This window comes from Labrus mixtus, chromosome 7, assembly GCF_963584025.1.
Source record: "Labrus mixtus chromosome 7, fLabMix1.1, whole genome shotgun sequence".
NCBI classification, from domain to species: Eukaryota; Metazoa; Chordata; class Actinopteri; order Labriformes; family Labridae; genus Labrus; species Labrus mixtus.
In genome coordinates this window covers 1,978,992-2,002,500 of record NC_083618.1, presented here as the reverse complement: position 1 = coordinate 2,002,500, position 23,509 = coordinate 1,978,992, and the positions used below count along the sequence as shown (strand labels likewise).

General features: G+C 39.3%; 4 protein-coding genes and 3 non-coding genes across 7 annotated transcripts in view; 5 read left to right on the top strand and 2 right to left on the bottom strand.

The window, feature by feature from the left end:
* gnl3 (G protein nucleolar 3) overlaps positions 1 to 6,003 on the top strand; it is a 6,239-nt gene extending 236 nt beyond the window's left edge. The window contains exons 2-15 of the mRNA XM_061042024.1: positions 87 to 145; positions 291 to 431; positions 1,333 to 1,452; positions 1,541 to 1,621; positions 1,711 to 1,846; positions 1,972 to 2,075; positions 3,186 to 3,336; positions 3,434 to 3,521; positions 3,635 to 3,812; positions 3,903 to 4,045; positions 4,252 to 4,388; positions 4,985 to 5,121; positions 5,349 to 5,418; positions 5,513 to 6,003. Of these exons, the coding sequence (XP_060898007.1) occupies positions 87 to 145; positions 291 to 431; positions 1,333 to 1,452; positions 1,541 to 1,621; positions 1,711 to 1,846; positions 1,972 to 2,075; positions 3,186 to 3,336; positions 3,434 to 3,521; positions 3,635 to 3,812; positions 3,903 to 4,045; positions 4,252 to 4,388; positions 4,985 to 5,121; positions 5,349 to 5,418; positions 5,513 to 5,613 (1,646 nt within the window). The 3' untranslated portion in view covers positions 5,614 to 6,003. The remainder of the gene's footprint in view (positions 1 to 86; positions 146 to 290; positions 432 to 1,332; positions 1,453 to 1,540; positions 1,622 to 1,710; positions 1,847 to 1,971; positions 2,076 to 3,185; positions 3,337 to 3,433; positions 3,522 to 3,634; positions 3,813 to 3,902; positions 4,046 to 4,251; positions 4,389 to 4,984; positions 5,122 to 5,348; positions 5,419 to 5,512) is intronic.
* LOC132978282 (small nucleolar RNA SNORA47) lies at positions 803 to 934 on the top strand. Its single transcript, XR_009673896.1, has one exon. It is a non-coding gene; the product is annotated as a small nucleolar RNA SNORA47 (small nucleolar RNA).
* LOC132978281 (small nucleolar RNA SNORA47) lies at positions 2,914 to 3,045 on the top strand. Its single transcript, XR_009673895.1, has one exon. It is a non-coding gene; the product is annotated as a small nucleolar RNA SNORA47 (small nucleolar RNA).
* Positions 6,004 to 6,869: 866 nt separating the features above from the next.
* On the bottom strand, positions 6,870 to 10,841 carry glt8d1 (glycosyltransferase 8 domain containing 1). The gene is made up of 9 exons (XM_061042031.1): positions 10,328 to 10,841; positions 9,964 to 10,062; positions 9,635 to 9,845; positions 9,355 to 9,472; positions 9,172 to 9,256; positions 8,890 to 9,002; positions 8,651 to 8,817; positions 8,420 to 8,532; positions 6,870 to 7,457 (listed from the first exon to the last, which is right to left on the bottom strand). Exons 1-9 carry the CDS (start codon positions 10,341 to 10,343, stop codon positions 7,279 to 7,281), a joined length of 1,101 nt encoding a protein of 366 aa, XP_060898014.1. The 5' UTR covers positions 10,344 to 10,841; the 3' UTR covers positions 6,870 to 7,278.
* A 123-nt stretch (positions 10,842 to 10,964) lies between these two features.
* spcs1 (signal peptidase complex subunit 1) lies at positions 10,965 to 12,335 on the top strand. Its single transcript, XM_061042033.1, has 4 exons — positions 10,965 to 11,123; positions 11,603 to 11,662; positions 11,761 to 11,847; positions 12,091 to 12,335. The coding sequence occupies exons 1-4, from the start codon at positions 11,088 to 11,090 to the stop codon at positions 12,214 to 12,216; spliced, it is 309 nt and encodes a 102-aa protein (XP_060898016.1). The 5' UTR covers positions 10,965 to 11,087; the 3' UTR covers positions 12,217 to 12,335.
* Positions 12,336 to 12,527: 192 nt separating this feature from the next.
* Positions 12,528 to 21,361, bottom strand: nek4 (NIMA-related kinase 4). The gene is made up of 16 exons (XM_061042034.1): positions 21,050 to 21,361; positions 19,798 to 20,064; positions 19,498 to 19,695; positions 19,308 to 19,415; positions 18,300 to 18,454; positions 17,904 to 18,042; positions 16,720 to 17,397; positions 16,590 to 16,640; positions 16,290 to 16,436; positions 14,759 to 14,923; positions 14,549 to 14,615; positions 14,350 to 14,459; positions 14,167 to 14,258; positions 13,842 to 14,059; positions 13,625 to 13,758; positions 12,528 to 13,146 (listed from the first exon to the last, which is right to left on the bottom strand). The coding sequence occupies exons 1-16, from the start codon at positions 21,137 to 21,139 to the stop codon at positions 13,048 to 13,050; spliced, it is 2,718 nt and encodes a 905-aa protein (XP_060898017.1). The 5' UTR covers positions 21,140 to 21,361; the 3' UTR covers positions 12,528 to 13,047.
* Positions 21,362 to 22,432: 1,071 nt separating this feature from the next.
* Positions 22,433 to 22,551, top strand: LOC132978270 (5S ribosomal RNA). Its single transcript, XR_009673885.1, has one exon. It is a non-coding gene; the product is annotated as a 5S ribosomal RNA (ribosomal RNA).
* Positions 22,552 to 23,509: the final 958 nt, after the last annotated feature.

Sequence of the window (23,509 nt, the reverse complement as noted above, 5' to 3'; positions counted from 1 at the left end):
CATTTTGATTTTTTGCGCTCGCTTCGGCTAACCAACGTTACACAAACAAAATGTCTCTTTTTGTGTGTTTTTCCTTTTGTTTTCAGAGCTAAGAAAAGCAAGTAAGCGTGTGTCATGTTCCAAACGGTATAAAATACAAAAGAAGGTAAGTGTGTGTTAGCATAACCTGCTAATCTAAGACTGAGGCCTGTGTTAACGACTGCAGACGGACATCGTTATTCTTACGTCATCCTAGTGTCATTTATTTTCGTAAACTTTGACTGACGTTTTAGTTTTGTATTTGTATTTAGGTTCGGGAGCACACCAGAAAACTCAGAAAAGAGGCAAATAAGAAAGGTGTGAGCAAACGAGTGAAGAAGGATCCCGGAGTCCCCAGCAGTGCTCCCTTCAAAGAGGAGGTCCTCAGAGAGGCAGAGCAGAGGAGGCTACAGGTTGGCTATCAGCGCTTTCAATGCAAATGTGTCTCAACTACCTTGGATAAATGCACAAATTGAATATGGGCTGCATCTATTAAAATGTCTAAAGTAGGGTTGTCGAATCGAGGGTTAATAGTTTTATCTCCAGTAAGGATTCTGTTGTTGCACGAAGGTGAAAGAGGATTTGAAAAAGTCAAAGCGACCAGATCAGTGCAGTTTATTCCATATTTAGCTTGAATTAACATCAAAAGATGTTCTGTTGGTCCCATCTAGTATGCATTAAGATCATCTTAAGGAACAGGTGTAAAAATAAAGACACAATCAACACCACATGTTTATAGCTGCCCATAAATGATCAAGCTAATTTTATCTTTGAACTTGTATTATGGAGGACTGAGAAGGTTAATCAGCTTGTGCTGTGCTGTTCTAACTGGTTATAACCTCCAAGACTAACATACAAACCACATTTATATTTGGCTCTGCTACAAGCAGAGCTGATGTGTGTTTGTGAACAATATAATAAAAATGTTTTCCCATTATGTGTATGCTGTATAGTGATGACGGTGGGAGCATCTGCTCTAAAAAAAAAAAAAAAAATTGTGGTTGGCACCCCATACTGCAGAGACAATCTTTGATTACATTTCCCATGGCCATTTTTTTTAATTTTTTTTTAGAAATGATACATTTGACTGTTCAAAGAAATCAAGATGATTTATGATGCTGTTTATTCCATATTTAGCTTGAATTAATCAACAGGATGTACTGTTGGTCCCATTTAGTATGCATTAAGCTCATCTTAAGGACCAAGTGTCCTTATTTTCTGTTATTTATTTCTAGCACAAGTACACTGGCAGTATGTTTCCCATCATGTTAGAATATTTGCTGTTATTTACCAATTGTTGATTTTGTGTAACAGATTGAAGAAGAAAAAGCGAAAAAAAGACAAGTTAAGATAGAGGAGCGAGCCCAGAAAAGGAAAAAGGAGAAGGAAGATGCAAACAAAGATGTGGATCCTAAGGCTAAGAGGGCTCGACAGGTAAAAAAAAAAAGCATGCACTGAAATCAGGTGTTCAGATGTAGATCACTCTATTGTCAACTTACTTTTATGTATTTTGTTTTCATAGGATGAAGCTTGGCAGCTTACAGAGAAAAAGGCTGGCCCGGATAAGAACTCAAAACCGTATCTTTGTTCTGAGTTAAACAAGGTAACACTACTAAAACCCTGTCATTTTACTTAAAGCTTTGGCTTAAGTGATTACCTTCATCCTGACCTCCCTCTCTACTTTTTTTCTAGGTAATTAATGCATCAGATGTAGTGATAGAAGTCCTTGATGCTCGGGATCCGATGGGCTGCAGGTGTCCACAGCTGGAGGAGGCAGTGCTGCAGAGTGATGGCAAAAAGAAACTGCTTTTTGTTTTAAGCAAGATAGGTAAATGGACCCAAGACACTTCTATGTTCATTTAATGTCAAGTACACACAGTGATGAGCAGGTTTTAGTTTAAATGCAAAAAAAAAGTTGTGTGGACTGAAATATTGTTATTTTGTGTGTTGTAGATCTGGTACCAAAAGAAAATGTGGAGAGGTGGATACAGTCTTTACAACTAGAATTTCCAGTTGTTGCGTTCAAAGCATCAACACTGATCCGGGACAAAACTGTGGTAGGAGGTGCATTTTACTGACATCTGTTCTATTCATTTAACCTAACTACTACAAGCTTTGACCTAAAGACCCCTAAACCCAAATTAAATCACCTGTGTTTAATTCCATTGGCTTTTTTGCAATATAATTAGAATTTAAGTAATCCAAATTAAATGCGTTGTAATGCCATTAAAAAGTGTAGAAGGGTTTAGTTCTTAAAATACATTTAAAAGTAGAATCAGTAGAAATATTCTTTGTAGCATATGAACAAACATTCAAACTGGACACCTCCTGGGCTTATTGCCACCAAAAGCACACGCCCACAGCAGGACTCCATTTGTACGTTTACTGCTTTTACCTACACTGCAAGCTAACCTGAGAATAGGCCTATTGCATTTGTTGTAATGGAAAAACCGTCAATTTAGCACTCTGGTTAGCTTGGTGCCAAACACCAAGACAGGCAGGCCAACTCGGTGTCTGTGACTGAAAGTAAATCGAAGGTGCACCCTCGTTTTGGAACACGCTTTATCTTTACAGTTCTCACTGTGGTTGTGTTTCCTCTTGACCACTATGTCTGCTTCCATCATATTTGCCAGTTTGAATCACATCCAATTTCTGAATTGTATCCACTCCCAAACTCAACTGCGCGTTGTCATTGGCTAGGGGAAACACACTAGCTCCCCACCAAATTCAGTCAACCAAAAGAAAACGTCAAAATACAGACAGAGGACACAATCAACACCACACATGTATGGCAGCCCATAAGTGACGATTAAGCAGCATTACTCTTATATAGTCTATAATCTATTTGTAAGGGGAAAAGCTACTGATGCTAATTTTATCTTTGAACTTGTATTATGGAGGACTGAGAAGGTTAATCAGCTTGTGCTGTGCTGTTCTAACTGGTTATAACCTCCAAGACTAACATACAAACCACATTTATATTTGGCTCTGCTACAAGCAGAGCTGATGTGTGTTTGTGAACAATATAATAAAAATGTTTTCCCACTATGTGTATGTTGTATAGTTATGACGGTTGGAGCATCTGCTCTAAAAAAAAAATAAAAAAAACGAATTGTGGTGGGTGGCACCTCAAAGTCAAATAAAATATCCGGTTCTGTCTCCATCAGCAAGCAAAGAGAAGACGTATAGATCCCTCGAATGATGTTTTAGACAGATCCAGAGGAGCAGCCTGCTTTGGAAACAATTGTCTCACTGAACTCATAACACGTTTTGCTGCAAACACACAGAGTGAAACGACACTCAAAGTGGGCATAGTTGGTAGGTACAGCTTTTTCCTTCTAAAGAGTGATTACCTTTGAAGTTATATTTTCAGATCAAAGTCTGACTTTTGATCTTTGATGCTTTTAACTCTCAGGCTTTCCTAATGTCGGGAAGAGCAGTCTCATCAACACCATGAAGGGAGTCCTTGCGTGTAATGCTGGAGAACAGAGAGGCATCACAAAGTGAGCATAAAACCTGAGCTAAAAACAAATGGATATCATTTTCTACCTTCTTTTTCAGGCCCTTCTATTTTAAGCTTGCTCTGACAGTCGACTACCTTTCACCATCCCAACAGATCTATGCAGGAGGTGCACATCTTAAAGAATGTGAAGCTAGTTGACAGCCCAGGAGTCTTGGCATCACTGTCCAACCCCCCAGCCTCTATGGCTCTGAGGAGCCTGCAGGTGGAGGAGGGTCAGGAGAGTGTTCTGGAGGCAGTCAGGACTCTGCTCAAGCAGTGTGACAAGCACCAGGTAGGAGTTACATAACAGGCAAGTTATGTGAAGTACTATAGGATTTAGTCTGACACATCTAACTGTTCTCTTGTGATTTAATTATTTTAGATCATGCTTCAGTACAATGTCCCCGACTTCAGAAACTCACTGGAGTTTCTGACCCTGTTTGCCAAAAAACGTGGATATCTGCAGAAGGGTGGAATTCCTAACACAGAGCAGGCGGCCACAGCTTTCCTCACTGAATTGACCGGGTGAGTTTGTGTGACATCTTACGGGAAAGTGGCCAGCTGTAATCTGGCGGTGTGGAAATGAGGACAAAAACGCAATTCTTGATTTCATCATGAAGACTTCTAATCCAACTCTGATCCCAACACTGTGCTGGATTGACCGCACATATAGATCGATGGGAGATCTCTTGATCTAATAGAAATGTGTCTCTGGTTTCATGTCTTCTCAGGGCCAAGCTGAGCTACCACTGTAAGCCACAGGAGAAGCACAGCCTCCCTTCATACATGTCTGAAGCTGTGGCTGCTGAGATGAAGAGTGGCTGGGATCTGGACTATCTGAAAACAGGCAATGAGGAAACTCTTAAAGGTAAATTTATTTATTTTTAGGCAATACAATTTCCATTATTTCAATGTTGGATATTATCAAACGGTACAGAAGCTTCAAAGGAACAACAGACTTCATCATACTTTTGTCTCAAACTACCTTGGGCAAGAGAGCATCAGTGGTTGAGAGACATTGAAAGGAAGTGATAAGAGCAAGTGTCACTAAGGAAAACAAGACATTATTTCCCGATTGTTTTACAGCGCTTACGCTCCAAAAAAACAGTATAAAACACGCTCACACCTCAGGAAAAACATGCAGCGAGGAGCTGTACTGTGTTCATGTAGCTATGCCTATCCTACCTGCATCCTATTTTGGGTTCCTAGGACTTACATTCTTGTTTGTCAAAACAGGTATGGATATAAAAAATTTTAAACTTCAGTTTGAAGTAAAGAATTATGGTATCGTGACAATACTACTTTGCACAATCTTTTGAGTTGGATGCTCTGAAATAACTATCACTTGGAGCCGGTCAGCATTACTGTCTCACTTGGGCATGTAGATTCCCATCTTGTCGCTGTGCGAGAGCATGAAGTCAGATCTGTCTGTTTGCTTAAAGAACATTTTAATTTATTTTTTAGGTGTCAAATTTCCAAACCAGGCCAGCAGTATAAGTTTCACCTCTAAAGGTCCGACTGCAGGGCTGCTGAGTGTCGGTGACGTCTCTGAAGACAAAGCTGGCGCCGTCGCCACAGAGGGAGAAAAGCAGAATAATGAGGTAACCCCCCCCCCCCCTTTTTTTTTTTCCTTTGAAAGATGTCCAGACAGTACAGCTGCTTTGTGTAATGTTAGTCTGGTCTCCTGGAAATGAGGACAAACATTCAAGTCTTGATTTGTTTATGAAGACTTCTAATCCAACTCTGATCCTGGTTTTTTAATGCAATATTCTGTTTAACTTGTGGATTGGTTGATGTAAAATATTTGAAACATCTGCTTTTCTTACAGCCTGAAAAAACTGCTGAGGAGGCAAGTGAGTCAGAAGCACCAGAGCGGCCACAGACGACGTCACTCCCAAGTAAGTTGTGATTGAAATTGACCTTTAATTTCTTAATTGAATTTTTTTTTACTCATGTTGAGCTTTTGTTTTCACATCATTCCTTATCTTTTAGAAAAACAAGCCCATGTGCAATTCCAGTCGGTCCCCATCGACATCAGCCTCTCTGCAGCTACGACAGACGACGCCTACGACTTCAACACAGATTTTAAATGAGCTTTGCCTGTTTCTGAAGTGTGCTCATTTTGTCTGGAGGACATGTGGACCTGAATCCGTTTTGAACACCCTCACCTGGTTGAGTGGTTCAAGGCTGTTCTTGGTCTTTTCTTCAGAATGGAAATCTGGTTGACAGGTTCCAGACCAGGACTTACATTTTTATCCTGGACTATATTCTTCAATTCAGAATTCTGTTTATCTAGGAGTACTCCCAGGAAAAGAACTATATATGATCAGTGGTTCTCAAAATCCACAGACTTCTTTCTCATTATCTGTGGAAAACAGTGGATTTAAAATGTCCAAAGGTCATTTGTAATCATATGTTCATGCAGAATACTGTAAATAGATGACAAACAAATGTAAATGTAATAAACCTTGACAAAGACTAAATCTGACATGTTGTGTTCCTCTTCTGGTCTTCAGTGTATATCTTAAATATGAATTTACACATTCGTTAGAATTAAATTTTTAGTGATGTTGAGGCATTTTCTTAGATTCTGTTTTTTTTTCACATCCTTTCCAGATAGAAACTTGGAAAAGATGATGAATTCAGTATGACTCATCGTGAGAAACACAAGATCTGGTTACTTAAATAAAATGATAACAATGATAGAAATGTAACTTTAATTTCATGTTCTATACAAAAAGACATATTTACACCAGCAAGGTGAAAGCATTTCGATTTTTAAGACTCCTGACTGGTTCATATCAGGAAAACTTAGTTTTCTATAGTTGAGGCAAAAAGTTGCTCAGTGGTCTGTAAAAAAGTTTTTAAAAACCACAACAGTTTAAAGTGAGGCAGTAGAGTTTGACCATGGCAGCTAATTTAAAAAGGGGATACATGACTAGTAAGGTCTTTTACCTGCTCTTTTGTAATGTTAACAGACAATGAGTAAGGTATTTTACCTGCTTCTTGTAAAGTGTCTCGAGATAACACTTGTTATGAGTTGACGCTATACAAATAAAAGTTGATTGATTGATTGATGACTGAACTTTAATAACTCATAGTTGCACAGATGTTCATATTTTCAAATTCCTTTACCAATTGTATTTTAATCATTCCACAGGAAGTTTTGAATTGAGGTAACCATATATGTTCTCGGCACAGCTAATGAGGAAAGTTCTTACTTGGCATCAGATTGTGTGGAGCAGCAAATAGAGCCAACTGTGCTACACCATTACAGCTGAGGTAACTTGAAAATGTAGGTAAATCAGACCAAAGTTAATATGAATAAACTTGCTGCAGACAAACGCTTAAATTGTACATGGTTGTCCTGGCATATTGTAATACTAGCTACATAACGCATGGTTGGATTGGAGAATACAGGTGTATTAAGGTCGTAACCAACGGATGAAACAGTCTGTGCCTCTTAAGTGAAACAACGGTTCATCAGAAACGTTTAAAAGTAACAGTTCAAAAATGTGACAGGCTCTACCTTTTTTGGCAAAAGAAATGCAAAATAACTATACTGTAAGAAATGCTAAGCTAAATGGAGTAAAAAAGCGAACTTTGTGTTAAAGGGAATGTGAGAGAACACAGATTAAAAGAACCTAAGTACAGGGCTGGCAAGAGAAAAGGCCATCCGTAGTTCCTGAGATATCACAAAGTATGGTCCTGCTGGCTTGGCTGGTAAAAATAAAAAAAACCTTCAGGAAAGCAAATAATCAGTCTGTGTGTCTTCTTACAGGGACAAATTTCCCTGTGGGGTCTGGAAGAAACCATTTGTCCCAGACATCAGAAAAAGAGGATGTTCTCCCCCATGGCTTGTAGTGACCATTCCAGTGGAGGAGTTTTGCAGCTTTCACAAACTGTGGAGAGTATCGATTCCCAGCTCCTGTTGTACCTGGAAAAGGGTTGTGTCATTTCATAATTATTCTCATAGTGCCCACATGAAAATTTATATTGGAAAAAAAAATCTGGCATTGATCAAATCAAAGCAATGAGATAAACAGCTGATTCCTAAGTCACCTGCAGTTTCGAATAAATATAGAAAGAGTCGATACTTTTACTTCAGATAAATAACCTCAATACTGTGTCAAAGGGCAAAATTCAACACTTGGAGTTAAGCTTGTTTGTTTGTTGTCAAAGACAAATTCTGTAACTTAGGATGGAAACCACTATAACATCTGACTTAAAGGTCATATATTATGCAAAATACACATTACCATGTTTTCAGAACACGTGTTTTAATCTGCTTACAATCCCTCCAATTATGAGGAAAGTCCATCCTCTCCGTCTTTTGCCTGCTCCACTTTTCAGAGAATGAGTACTCAAACAGGCCGTTTGGAGATTTTCCCTTCATGACATCACAAAGGGCAGTAACCCCTCCCCCCAGGTGGGTGACACTCCTACAGCTAGGTGTTTGTTCTGTCCTCCAAGTCTGCCTTCTCACTGTAAACTATAGGGCATGGAGCGAGACCACCCTGGGCAACCCAAGCCCTTCCAGAGAGGGGCATGGTCAGACACAGCTTGTTTACATTTAAAGCTACAGGCACAAATACAGCCTGTTCTGAGCAGGGCTGAAATAGAGGGGTTTAAAGGCATGATAAAATACAGGATCAGAGTGGAAACTTCACAGACATGTTTTGGGGAGCTCTGAGATTTATTCAAAGTGGTTGAAAGGGAGGATAATATGTGACCTTTAAGACAGGGGTAAACTCACACCCAGTATTGTGTGTAATTATTTGGAGGAGTACTATAAAACAAACCTTGTAGAGAAACCAGAAATGTTCAAGTTATCCAATTTTAATATCAGTTTGATCTAAAACTCTTTTTGTTTCCAATCTGTATCTAACCAAAACTCACCGAGGTGTCGGACGTGCCACATGGGGTCGATGCTGGAGTGACGTTTGTAGAAAACAATTAGAAGAGGAGGGGTGGTAATACTCTCTGCCAGTGTCTTACTGTACAGATCCTCCCTGAGGAAAACAATGACTTCAGGTTACTATTGATAGAAAGATTCCACTACATAGTTTAATTAATGTAAGAACATTCCCCAATTTATTTAGTATTCTTTAATAAATGTGAGTGACATACTTTGTGTTTAGCTCCATCCAGTGCTCCAGCTGCTGGGTGATGTTCTGGTTCCTCCACTCTGTCAGGTTGGCAATGATGACCCCGGGGTTGAAGGAGCATGTATTGGCCCTCATCCCTAGCTTCTTGATAGCCTCCTTCTTGAAGTCAAGGAACCCTATGTAGTTATTCTATTGGAAAGATAAATAGTTTAGGCAAGTCACAATAATCTCAAAGAAACATTCTACATTGTGTCTACCCACCTGAGTGCCAGCCCCTCGAACAATGCCCTTGGCAGAAGCTGAATCACAATCCTCTGAAAAAGCAGCTGCATGTCCGGGTTTGATGGGGGTTTCAAAAAGATCCTGGATGTCTCCTGTGATCCAACAAAACAAGAAAATCCATTTGTTAACTTTGCTCATAAAAGGTAGCACACATGTTTGAGAGTTAATGAGCTACATGGTGTGTAGAAGAAAAAAATGTTTGGAATGAAAGCAGTTAAATTTAAGCCCAAGGAGACTCTCTTTATTATGCTGTTGTCTCACCTTGTACAATGACATCATCATCCAGATAGATAGCTTTCTCTGCCTCTGGTATGTATGCCGACAGATAGAACCTGGCAAAAGTCAACTGGAATATAGACCATTGAAATAAAGTTTGTAAGAGACGATAATAAGGAAAGAGTAGCATGCAAACGTTTTTACAAACACAACATGAATTCAGCTCACTGGTTTGGCAGCCTCCAGCGTCTGAGGATCTTTAGCTATCTTTCCGGTGAGAAGTTCGGGCTTGAAAATAACTATCTTGTAATTGACATTGTTTAACTTTGTCTTACTAAGCCACACTCTGCAGGGGAAAAAGGGAGAACATGTCTTGCCAGGCTAAATCCAACACAATTGCAGAAATTCATCTTAGTTTCAGAAGTGAAAAATACATTCCATTAAAAGTGCAAATCCAAGATAACGGTATTCATTTGGGATACAAGACAGGCTTCCTGTTTTAACTTACTTCAAGTGATCCACCGTGTCATTAAGAGTCACTATGGTGAAGACAATATTGGCTTTACTGTTCTGATAGATGCTGTTCATGGCAGCAATCACAGAACCAAGTCTTTCCTCAGCAGCAGTGATGAGAACAGGGATCTCCTCTCCTTTTCTTACCAGCTCCAGTCCGAGGTCAGGAGACAGCTCCGATTCAAAGGGAAGAATCATCCCCGCATCTGGATTTAGACATGTTCAGGCTTTGATAAATTGATTGCTTTTTAAAAAAAAAAAACTTCAATATTAAGATACACGATACAATATGCAGCACCTTCCCACACAAAATGTGAAAAATACCTGGGTGTTCCTTGTGTAAAAAGTCACTGAGGTTGAGGAGATTACGTTGAACTATGATTAGAAAGGCCACAGCCAGCAGCACAAGGATGGCCACGTTTACTGAGAATCACAACAAAGAGATGTATTATTAGTATTATTAGGTGCAAAGGGCAACAGCTGGCAGCTTGGGGAACTGTGAAAGCCACACATTTGTTTGTGCAATAGATGTAAATAGCACCCAGGTTGCCTCAGTGTTAGTCTACTATTACTAGTAGTTCATGTCTATCTATAAAGTCTTCAATTACACAGTAGATCACCAAGACGTGAATATAAAGGCACAATTATGCGATGCTAGTAATCAAAATGTACAACCAAAATGACTCACCTTTCCTCATTGTCATAATAATTGCCTCATCCGTGCACCCAGTACGCCTTGTTAAAATAAAATAAAAACAAAAACAAATAAAAGCACGTTAGAAGCTCAAAGACAGCCTAGGGTATCCGCTGGCTAAATGGACTGAGCTGAACCCAACTTGCTGCTGCTTCACCGCTAGGAGACCGCATGAACACAACAGCGTTAACGCCACAAAACGTCGGCTTTTAAGTGTGTTATAATTATTAAATTATTAGCAAGGGAATTAAACCAGCTCCCAAAATGAAACAGGACAAAAAAAGCAATAGCACGGTAATATACGCTTGAGCCAAAGTGCCAACTCAACATCAACAAGTTTATCCGCTCTGCACATAGTGATAGGTGCCCCTGCGTATGCCTGATTGTAAAACTAAATTAGCTTGCCTTTTCCAACCAATCAAAATCAAACACTGCTTTACTACGTTATATATATGAATGAATGAATCACTCCACGAATTAAAATGTAAACACATAGAATGGGATGATTAAAATAGAATAGATAGATTTACGGGAAGTCATTAAGGCAGCCAAAGATTAGCGCTAACACCAGGCCAAATCCTTCAACAACAAGCAGCACTTTAACCCATCCTGACCTTTTATAGACGCGCGGAGCTGCGCAGCTAACATCCGGGGGTCTTTCACTGCACAACGTATCCTTTCAAAACCGGAAGTCAAACGACTCCTACTTCATCTAAATTCATTCCGTTTATTCTTGTGTATTTCAAGTGGGAAGATGCTGTCTATGTTCAAGTCCATTCCAACGCATATGGTAAGAAATGATACGCTGATTTATGTTTATTTAATATGTACGATAATGATGCAGTCACGGGTTTCTATCGAGCATACGTTAAATCTTAGCTAGCCAGTGCATAGAAAACAGCTGCTAACGTAACGATACCATCCCAAAACAACGGGTTTTCTGATCTTTTCCACGGTTTAAGAGAGTAAAGTATTGAATGTAGTCTTATCGTTGTTTTGTTGATATTTGCACATTCATCTGTGACTAGACTGAATGTCGTTTAGTGCCGTTTCCTTAGTTGAAACTTCAACACGATAGGTTCGTTTTTCATTCTTCAATCGCCCCAGATAATACTGTTATGTTGTACAAATCAATCAGGTAGAGAAGTAGCTTCTTCATTTGTTTTTGTGTGTGCCCTAACTTACCTTTATCGGTTCTGATCATTTCTGTGCTGTCAGTGTTACCTGCTTGACAAATGATGATCCCCCCCCTCCTCCTTTGTCTTACAGGATTACAAAGGCCAGAAACTGGCAGAACAGATTTTCCAGGGGATAATACTCATCTCAGCGGTAACTAACAATGACATGTGCAAAATTTCACTGGAGACAAAACATCCCTGTGTTGTGCTGTAGTCAGGTTCACCAATATCATGTATAATATCTTCCAGACCATTGGTTTCGTGTATGGACTGATCATTGAACAGTTTGGGTGGACAGTGTACATCGTTTTGGCAGGTTTTGTTATATCCTGTGTGGTAAGTTTTTATTATTATTATTATTATTATTAATAATAATATTATTATTATTGTTGTTGTCTCCTTTATTTGTGGCTGATGAACAATGATGTAAAAATGATGTGCATCCAAATTAAGACAGACCATAACACTTACGGATAATTAGATAAATGATGGCTCATTGTTGATTTATTTTGTTATCTTGTGAATGGAGGGCAATAAAACAAACATTAATAATTGTATCATTTTCTTCCTTCACTTTAGTTGACCCTTCCACCATGGCCGATGTACAGACAGAATCCTCTGTCCTGGCAGCCAGTTATACCAGAGAGCAGTGCCGAGCCCATCCAAAAACCACAGGAAAGTCTCAAGAAGAAGAAACACAAATAACTCAAAGACTCCTCACATGCTACGTTATAACATCCCTTTATATTGGAATTATTTAGAATTTAGTTTCATAGTCCACGAGATGCATTTGAGAAGAAACATTGTTAAAAATGACATAATTCTGTCTCTAAATAAACACCTGATACTGCATTTTATAAATTGTATCTTTCCTGAGGATTATTACAGTAATTATTATTTTCCCCTACATGACATACTGAGGATTTCATGATGCAAGAAACCTTTATTTAGTGATCAGCTTTTGTTGCTGTCAGTGAAGTGCTTGGTTTCATTTAGTAATGAAAAATAAGAGAACAAAATATTTAAGATTTATTAGAAAACTGTAATGTTAATTTCTACAATGCATCTTTCTTGCATTACATTATTACACGTGTAGGAATACAATACAGCAGCTGAAGCAAGATCTAGTGCCTTCAAATATACAGCAAACTATTGTACAAAGTCTGGCTCACATTCTAAATATACAAATGACTACCAACATCAGAGAAAGAGCTGGGGGGCTGTAACCTAAAAAAAAAATTGCATAGGCTTCCTGAAAATCACAGGAGTTTTTACCTAGTCAGTTTCAATGAGGTAAAAAAGTCACATTTATTTACAATCCTGCCTGCATAAATGGTCATTTGCATACAACCAGGAGAAAAAAGTGGCCATGCCACAAGAGGCAGGGTGGTCTAAACAAATGAATCTTTTAGCACTTCAAGGGAGAAAAACTTGGTTTTCTGTTATGTTCAGTCAAGAAGCTTTGCCCTTGTGAACACATTTCCAACAAGAAGTGCCATTAAAATGTAAATGTTTCTTGATTATGCAGCACGTCTTCTAAATCTTGAAGGCAATATCCTCAAAGAATTTCAGCTGCCTCACCATCACAGCATAGGCAAGGTACTTTTCATCCCCCATGTGGTCACGAAGGCACAGCTGCAGTGAGAGAAAGAAACATCATTTGATCCACAACAGCGTATTAGTGGTGTGGTTACACATTGCTTTACAGCGTGGCACGCACGCACGCTGTGGCATGCCACTTCAGGAGTGGAGGAGTATCACTCGTCTGTCACATCAGTACTGCCTGTCTTTCACACACCATAATTCATATTGAAATCAGTATCAGGTCTTGCTTTACAGCATTTACTGCCATAAATATGTACTTTTTTTTTTCTCTTTATTGACAACGTCAGTGAAACATAGTGATGGTAACAAATGTATATGTTTCTCTGGTCATTTCTTATTTGTATTGAACAATTATTTTTTTATCTCCGTGATGAGGGTAAACTTGTTTCACATACTGCAAGTGTTGGTGTGATTCTGATTGGATTCAACAGAAACTCATATTTGAACATGGCAGACAAACTAGTTACACTGTGCTGAGGCAAGAGAAGTAATTTTGGTGTGAACATACTTCTCGTTTGCTGTCGTCCTCCTCCTCCATGATTTCCAGGGCTCTGTCGAGCAGCTTGATACCCAGGCCCTTCACCACGTCTGTCCTCAGGTGCTCGATGGCTCGACGTATCTTGGCTGGACCGGATGAGGAGCCTTTTGGAGACACAAGATGGTTAAGCACTAGGACACTTCAAGTATCAAGTTGATGACACTACAGTTTGATAAAAGTATCTGACCTAATGGTATTTCGCCGAGCGACAGGTTCTCTGCTTCTTCCCGAGCCTTCCCATGAAGCACCAGGGTGTCCCTGTACCTCCTGTTCAGTTTAAATTCTGGTAGTGCAGTGGAGCCAAATCTGCCTTTTTCAACCTCACTCACACCGTCTCCAATTTCCATTCTCAAAGTTTGGGTCATCATATGAACTAAATCCTGCATGTCATTGGATTCAGTCTTTCTAATAGATGACACACAAATCATGGATTAAAAAGCAAATATATAGTTACTATATCTGATTGACACAAGTTGCACTTTCTTCTTTTCTTCGGTCTTGTGTGCTCTCACCTTTCCCTGCTATCTCCCTCTGAGCGCTCTGTGGAACTTGTGGATGAGCTGCACTCGTCTTCGTCCGACCGTTGCTCCCGCAGCTTATCCTGCTTTAATGAATCACATTAGAATGTCATGTTAGAGGATCTTAAATGACTGGAAATGGATCAGATCAGGTTTTAAAGCATTTGGTGTCAGTACCTTTGCTTTGGTCTCAGTGAGGTCCGAAACAGATCTGGAAACTGGACGGTTGTAGTTGTCATCCTTGGTAGAAGTGACATCATAAGATGCCCTTCTAACAACATTGACGCCTGTGGAAGAAGTAGTGAAGAATCCAACAGCTTTAGATTTACAGTAAAACAATCACGTGGCTTCATTTAGAGAGAAAAACAGTTAACACCTTGTTGGCTGGCAATCTCCTGGGACTGCCTCAGTCTTCGTCTCTCTCTTGCAGATAGAGGACGGTCCTAAAATAAAATCGATCCACATTTTCTGTGATTGATACACAGACTCTTAAATATAGGAGTATACAAACTATACCACAGTAATACATTTTTTCTTTAGTGAAGATGTTTCTACATACAGTATGTGAGTGGAGGAGCAGTCTCACCTGTGGAAGTGGTAAACATTCGTCTTTACAGGAACTCACTGATGTGGAGGTTGAATCTCCACCAGCTTTCTTGCACTCTGTGCTCCGTCTACTCCTCTTCCTCCCCTCTACAGCTGAGCTCAAAACAGGAGGAGGAGGTAAAGGTCTAGGAGCAGCCACCCTAGACTAACACAATGCAACAAAAAAAACATACATATTACTTATATATAATGTAGATGATTGTGTGATAAGATTTGTCATATTTAAGATGTAGTTGTTAAAGAGGAAGATTTCCTACAAGCATATCTTGATCCTACGTTAGCACCCCTTCTCACAGCGTCTACTCACTAATTCAATGTGATGAAACGTTTGGGGTGAAAAAAAACAGCACCTTCATTGTAGTTTATAAAGAAACTGGAAACCTTAAAGGGATACTTCACCCATTTGCATTAATCTTTGTATCATTAGAAACCTGGTAGTATTTTTGAATGGTCGTGCATCCCGCCCTCATTTTCCCCTGAGATGGGAAATCTTTGTATTTCTGAGTCTGTAAAGGAGCTTCCAGTGACGCAAAAATCATAATTTTGCGTCACTGGAAGCTGTTGCGGTTAGCGGGATGAAACTACAACGCTAGTTCCTGAAGGCCACTGAAGCTACAGACCAATCACAGATCAGTGGGTGGGAACTCACTCCCAGAAACGAAACTTAACGTCCGCCATATTGCTTGGAAGCTATGCTAACAGGCTCTATGGAGAAATCTGATAATGGCCAAAAAATATAAATATAGCGGTGAGACGGCTGCTGCCGACAGGCCGGTCTTGTGTCGCGGCGGCCCCAGCAGCCAAGACACAAGATCGGCCTGTCGGCAGTAATCGTCTCGCAGCTATATTGCTGGCCGCTGCTGGCCACTGCCAACTCAGCAGCCGAGACATAAGGCCTGTCTGTTGGCGGCGGTGAGGACGAGGAGCCGGGGCCGGCTCGAGCTGGGGCGGACTGGTAGTGTCGGTGCTCTCTCTGTTTGCCTATGGACACAGACATAGAGTCTGTTTTCTCTCTGAATCACTTGAGGAAATGGTCTCATGTGTTGAAGTAAATATGTCTGTAAATGTTTTTATTACTATATTTCTACTGGTATACTGTATATTTTGGAGAAACTGTATCGATCGAATTTCCCTCTGGGATTAATAAAGTATTTCTGATTCTGAAATCGAGGACCTTAGTGGGAGTGGCCTACGGTGCTGTGCATTCTGGGAGTTGGTGTCTTTCATCCACATGAGCCAAAAAGACACTTTCTGTCTTTTCACGGCCAAGAAGGCACCAACTTCAAAATGTATTTCACATTTCTACTACATGACCCAATGTCAATACAGATTCATGTTTCAACAGGTCAAGTATCCCTTTAAGGTTTCCCATGTTAAACATCAGTATTCACATTCTTTTTAAAGATTGTTTTTTTTTTGACCAACATAAAGTCGTCACCCTTTACAGCGAGAGCCATCATAATCCACCACCATCCTCCAAGTGAGAACTTTTGTAGCAGATGTAACCTTACCTTGTCCAGCTCTCTATTTGTCCGTATTTCATCCCTCCCTCTGTGCTGTGATACAGAAGCTTCTGGTGGAGAGTACAGGGGAGTTTGGCCTTGAGGGGTCAGATCTGGCTTACTGGCTGGTGAAGGAGATTCCTCCTGCACAGGCTCCTAAACAGACACAATCACATTTTTCACACTATGGCAAACATCTTCCCTACAATACGAGGATGATTAGATGACAGAGGTGCTACACAGAGAACTTAAAATGATTAATTCTGGTAGGAGTTCACCGAGTGAGTTCAGTTGTTTTTTAAAGCTTACCAGGGTTGGAGGTAGCGGCTCCAGCAGCTTTTCAGTAGATTCTAGGTTTTCCTTTGAAAACATAAATAAAGACACATTAACACAGACATAATATATTTTTTTTAAATACTGCGTATTACTAAGAACTTACTTGGATGTCTGAGGTATGGTGTTGTGTCTGAGCTCCCTTGAGAAGAGCAACAGTATCATTTTTATTGTCTGTATTCATTTCAACAGCAATTCCAATATTTTTGGCGTTGGATTTTTGTGCTGCTCTCCTCTCAGGGGTATAAAGAGCCGCCTCTTTTTCCACTTCAGGCTTTGGGTTCTGTACAGCAGCCTCTCTGAGTAACTCCATGGTATCATCCTTCTCATCCACAGATGAACTTTGCCCCTCTGCATAGACAGAGAATGTTTTCCCGGGTTTTGGTGTGGCCTGTGGATGAATGTCTAAGAACTCGTCGGAGGACCTCCTCTCTCCTCCCCTACCTCCGACACCCGATACAGACCTCAGAGGGGGCTTAACAGGGGACAGAGGGGGAGTAGGATCCGGTTTCCCTCTTCCCCTGTGTTCATTGTGCACGCTGTGAGTCACAGCTTCAAAACCTGACCGGTTGTGTGACGCAACAGATTTGAGCTCCTGAGCCCGTCTTTTCACCAGATCCACCTCGTCCTGTTGTTGGAAATCAATATTGATGTTGCTGATGGTTGCCATAGATACAATGCTGGCTTTAAGAGTGTCAGGTGAAGAGGGAGATGGAGGTGTTAGGACAGGGGTGCAGTCTGTGACCCCGTTTTTTAGTTTATGTAGTCGGGATTTCTCTTCTTTCTAAAGATGAAGAGAAAAAGAAAAATGAAGAAGCTTCAACTACAGAGAAAATAAATGACAGATTTCCAGTGGACTGTTTTTGACACATTTATTTTGATGACCACACAAGGCTCTGAAAGATATTAGCTGGCTTTACTGTGATAGAGTTTAAAGATTATTTAGGAGACTGTATTAATTCATTTATCAGAAATACAAACCTACTAAGAATATTAATTGTGCAGGTAATTTCAACAACTAGCCCGGCTGAGTTGTCAAAATAAAGTGCGATAATATACGTGATGGCAGGCTTTAATTTCAAATTTTAAAAAAGTCCTCCTCATACTCTGGCTCATTTTAAAAAACACCAGTATGTATGTCTAGTTTTAGATGTTTCAGTAAGTTACAAAAATGTTATTCATTTCCTAACTACTGAAAAGCTCCAAGAATCTCTGTGTGAATATCCCACAGTGGAGTTTGGAGTGTGTGTGTGTGTGTTAAAGCAGCCGTGCCTTCTTACATTCACTCACCCGATTCACCCTGGCAGGAGTTTCATGCTGGGGACTTTTCTCAGGCTTCGGCTGGGACGACAACACAGACGACGTTGTGCTGTTGACCTTACCATCACCACCACCGCCCACAGCTTTCTTTATTGACTTTGCAGTTTTTCTGGTGGGAACCAAACACATGTAAACATCCAAGAAAAACAACAACAAATCATACAGTTTAATGGAAGCGGCTCATCACTCTCGCCGTGCGAGAATGGGATAGGAATGATTTTAGCCCGATAGAAAATGTCTCAAATGACTAGAGTAAGAAATAACAGCGTGGATAAACAAAAGCTCTGGTAAGGCTTTCATGTCAAATAAATAGCTTTAAATAAGTTAGAAATAACAACAGAGAGGTCTGCTGCCATTGCCACTTACTCTTTAGTGGCCTCCAGGAACATGGCAATTTGTCTTTTGATGTAGGGCTGCCGGAGGATGAGTTTGACATCAGGCCTGTCTTCAGGTCTCTTACACAGCATGCTCTTGATCAGCTCTCCCAGCTGGGGATCATACCTGCTAGGCATCTGTGGCAGCTGATATGGAAAGAAAGAAAAATGTTCTAAATCATTTTGCCATGTTTTTTTTTTTACATTCTCAGGACATTAACAACAAACTTAAAGGGATACTTCACCCGTTGAACATGAATCTGTATTGACATTGGGTCATATATGTAGTAGAAATGTGAAATACATTTTGAAGTTGGTGCCTTCTTGGCCGTGAAAAGACAGAAAGTGTCTTTTTGGCTCATGTTGATGAAAGACACCAACTCCCAGAATGCACAGCACTGCAGGCCACTCCCACTAAGGTCCTCTAGTTCAGAATCAGAAATACTTTATTAATCCCAGAGGGAAATTCGATCGATACAGTTTCTCCAAAATATACAGTATAGCAGTAGAAATATAGAAATAATATTCATATTTATATTATATTATCAGCTTTCTCCATAGAGCCTGTTAGCATAGCTTCCAAGCAATATGGCGGACGTTAAGTTTGGATTCTGGGAGTGAGTTCCCACCCACTGATCTGTGATTGGTCTGTAGCTTCAGTGGTCAAAAATATGAGGAACTAGCGTTGTAGTTTCACCCCGCTAACCGCAACAGCTTCCAGTGACGCAAAGATCGTCATTTTGCGTCACTGGAAGCTCCTTTACAGACTCAGAAATATAAAGATTTCCCATCTCAGGGGAAAATGAGGGCGGGATGCACGACCATTCAAAAATACTACCAGGTTTCTAATGATACAAAGATTAATGCTAATGCGTGAAGTATCCCTTTAACAATCAGACTAAATCATATTGTTTCATGAAAAGCATAAAAAACGTTTTGGGTTATAAACTCAAACTGGACTTTTGTAGATGATCTGATAAAGTTAAAAGATGAAACCCACCTTTCCTTCCACAATGCGATAAACTAGTGAGTTCATATCTTTAGCATTGAACGCATGCTTCAGAGTGGACATTTCGTACACACAGCAGCCCAGGGCCCAGACATCTGACTGTAGAAAAAAAAAGGTTCATATTTAAACTTCTATAATGATTTACAACAGACTTGTATAGATAAAGAGAGATCTGAAGTACCTTGTGGTTATAAGGTTTGTTAGAGAAGAGCTCAGGACTCATGTAGTATGGGGTCCCTATGAGTGTGCTGGCCATATCATTCTGGTTTTCCAATACTCGTGCAATGCCAAGGTCTCCAACTTTGATGATATTGGTCTTTGTCAGGAAAATGTTCTGCGTTTTAAGGTCCCGGTGAAGAATATTTCTCTCATGCAAGTACTGCAAAGCAAATCAAGTGATGCAGGATGAATTGTAATTTAAAACTGAAAAAAAATGTATATCTGACCTCATCATGCCTTTACTTTCAATCTCTTAACTTACCTGGAGCGCCATGGCTATCTGAACAAACCACTCTACGACCTGCCTCTCAGGAAGGAGGTCGCCTTTTTGCTGCTTCAGTCGATGATAAAGGTCGCCACCTTCACAGAAGCCCATCACTATGTACAGCTGACAGTCATCTCCTTCCCAAGACTCCCTGTATGTGACAATGTTAGGATGCCGCAGCTGGGACAGAAGCTGTGCTTCCTGCTCTGCAGAACGGCGTTCCCGCTTGGAGGAGGTGGTTAAATTCAGCTTCTTAATAACATACTAGTTCAAGAAAGAAAAAGAAACAAAAACCTGTCATCAATTCAAGGGAGATTCAGGAAACCATTAAATGTTTTTCATTCTGTACAGGTGAGCAGTTACATACTGAGAGAGCAGAAGAGGTGGAAAGTAAATATGTGAATTTGAGAAAACGCATAATTTTTAACCAGACTTTAATTAATATTAACTTGGTTTGAAGTCAAATTTGCATTAACACATTATTCTAGCAGTAGTTAATGACAGATGCACTATAGGAATGAACAAATCTGTCTACACCTGAAGTTTTACTGTTGATCTATGACCTCTGCTAAAAGTACAGAACTTCCACTGCAGAAATAACAATGGTGGTCAGGAGAACTGATAATACAACAAGGGTTCGATTAGGTTAAAAATGTTTCATTGACCACTGCAAATACGATGCACATTTTAACAACTTTTAAAGTGGCTGTTATTGGCCTGAAAATATACCCAAAATATACATTTTGTTAAAATGTCTAGCACACGAGATGTGATCACATTATTATGAAAACTGCGTTAACCTAAGTACAATACTGTTCAAGAGCGTTAAACTTGACACCAGTGTCTTTCTTTGGAAATTGAAGATCCATTACAGAGCATGATTTTTTCCCCCCTTAGTGTGTTCATTGAAAAATGATCTGATGTAGGTCAACATGCACTGTCTGGGAAAAAAATGCCCCTCTGTGCAAACAAATTGTTAATTTCTTTTTTTTCCATCTCATCAAAATATAAAGAACAGTTGGAGCATTATTTAGACAGACCATAACATTTGTCCTGTTCAAAGACGACACATCTCTGAGACTTTAGCCGACTTTGGCTAACTTACGGCTAGTTAAGACTCAGAAGGAGGTTGTAGCATAAAGCCAAGTGATTATTCATTCTTAGCCCACCACTGTTGCTAATGCTCTTCGCAGCTCAATTTAACATTCATGAGGTGCACACTACCGGGGTCACATGTATCGTTTCTTACCTGTTTTCGGTCTGTTTTGTGTTTCACCAAGTTCACCTCCCCGTAGCTGCCTTTCCCAACGACCCTGATGAAAACATAATTATTCATCATTCTTCAAAACGCTTCATAGACCATATCTCTGAGCGCGAAACGTGAGACTGAAGGTTTCATTACGTCTCATTACTCAGCGTTAGAGACGACAAAAACATAGCACTTCTGTTTAGGAAACTTTGCACTAGCTCAGTGCCAGAGAGAGATTTTGAAAACGCAGGAAATCAGAAGAGGTCGATAGTTTGTCGTCACTAAGCAACTGGCAGCTTACTCACTGCCGACGATAGTGAGAGGGTCCAGCCGGGGCAGAAACACGGTTCAGTCTACAGCACAGCGCCACCCAGACAAGGCAGTTTATCACAGAGGCGATTTAAAGCAGCTAGCCTACATGTAGCCCTATGAGGGACAAAAAAATTACTAAAGTATAAATAAATAAATAAATAAATAAATAAATAAATAAATAAATGTTGGGAGAAATGCATACAATAATGTACAAATAAATAAATAAATAAATAATTAAATAAATGCATCAATAAATATAGAAATAAATATATAAATGCTGAAAACAATACATCAATGAATAAATAATAAATACACTTATTATTTATATATTTTTACATGTATTTATTCATTTATTAGCGTATTTCTACAGTTATATATGTATCAATGCATACATTTCCACATTAATTGAGTTATTAATTTATTTCCGTATTTTTACATTTACACATCTATTTATTTCTGTGTCCAGGTCATAAGAGGAAAAGTATATCTGTAAATTTGCTTCTGTCTGTTTTTCAAAATTGACCAATCCTACTTCAGTAATGTTAGGACGGCCCACTTAATTTACATATTTACTTTTCCTTGTACAACATGGACACAGAAATACATAAATAAATATATGAATTGTTGCATTTACTTATATATATATTTATTGATGCATTTATTTAATTATTTATACATTATTGTATGCATTTCTCCCAACATTTATGTATTTATTTATACTTTAGTCATTTTTTGTCCCTCATAGTAGCCTAACATCAAAGACAAAACAAAAGAGGCTAGTGATACATGTTTTATTAAAACTTAGTTTTATTCTCGTTCGTGTCTGAGAGAAGAGGAAAAAATTAAGTGTTTGATTTAGGTGTCAACCATTAACGGGTTAAGTCCAGAGGCAACAACAACAACTGCTTTTCGGCAGCTACGGTAACTCTCTAGGAACGTCTCACTCTAAAAGCGAATGAGATATACAGTACATAACAAACACAACAATGTGTTACACTATCATCAGTTGCTACCTACACAAATCAAGATGAAACAGCATCTTTAAAAACGACGTTTGTTGCTGTATAACTCGCTTACGGCCATACCACCCTGAACACGCCCGATCTCGTCCGATCTCGGAAGCTAAGCAGGGTCGGGCCTGGTTAGTACTTGGATGGGAGACCGCCTGGGAATACCAGGTGCTGTAAGCTTTTTCCAGTGTATGCTATTCACAGCCAGCAGGGGGTGCTGCTGTTATTTTACTGGAAGCAGCTTTGAAACATAGGCCTACGTAAATGCTTGTTAATGAGTGAAAACATTTTAGTAGGCTACTTGTAGACCTGTATTTACATCGTAAAATAACATTAGTAAAATAAATAATGGCAACTTGAGCTACTTTAAATAACGTCCTTTCAAATAGGATATCAATTTTTTTTTCCTGCATTTTTGATCTACCCAGGAAGCATTTTTTTCTATTTGTCTTTACAAAGGAAATTCATGATTAATTAATATGGAAAAAATAAGGTTGTTGCACAACACTCATAAGTCTCAAGTTGAATTTTGGGTTAAAGTATTTTTGTTGACTTTCTATGATCTTTAAACTTCTCTGGTTGTGGCTATGCGATCCACTAGATGGAGCACAAGACCACCGCAACCCTAACCCTAACCCGAAATCCGTGTCAAAGTATACGGAGGAGTTTCTATGTGGCTCTGTTCATTGAATATTTACAGTCTATGGTTATTTTATATCAGTGTCCAAATTGGTTTCGCCTTTATCAGTTTTCTAACAATATTATAACAACTCATTCACTACTAGTCACACAGAAAACACAGATACCACAGGCTAGAGACAAGAAAACATATTTATATTTTCATCTCATTGTACAGTGTTCCCCTTTGTTATTTTTTGTATTATATCTTTGTTTTAATACAGTGTATAGCTTCTGTGCAGTTTATTTTAAATCACTTAGCTGTTACTGCAACTTATTTATTTTTACTTTTATTTTTTTTTGTACTTTTGTACTCTTTTTTTCTTGTAATGTTATTCTGTTTTATATATAATTTTAACTTTTTTTGTAGAAGCTGACTCAGGGAGAAATGCACAAAAATTCCAATGTACCTGTACTGTCCTGTACCTGTGCAAATGGCAATAAACATCTATTCTATTCT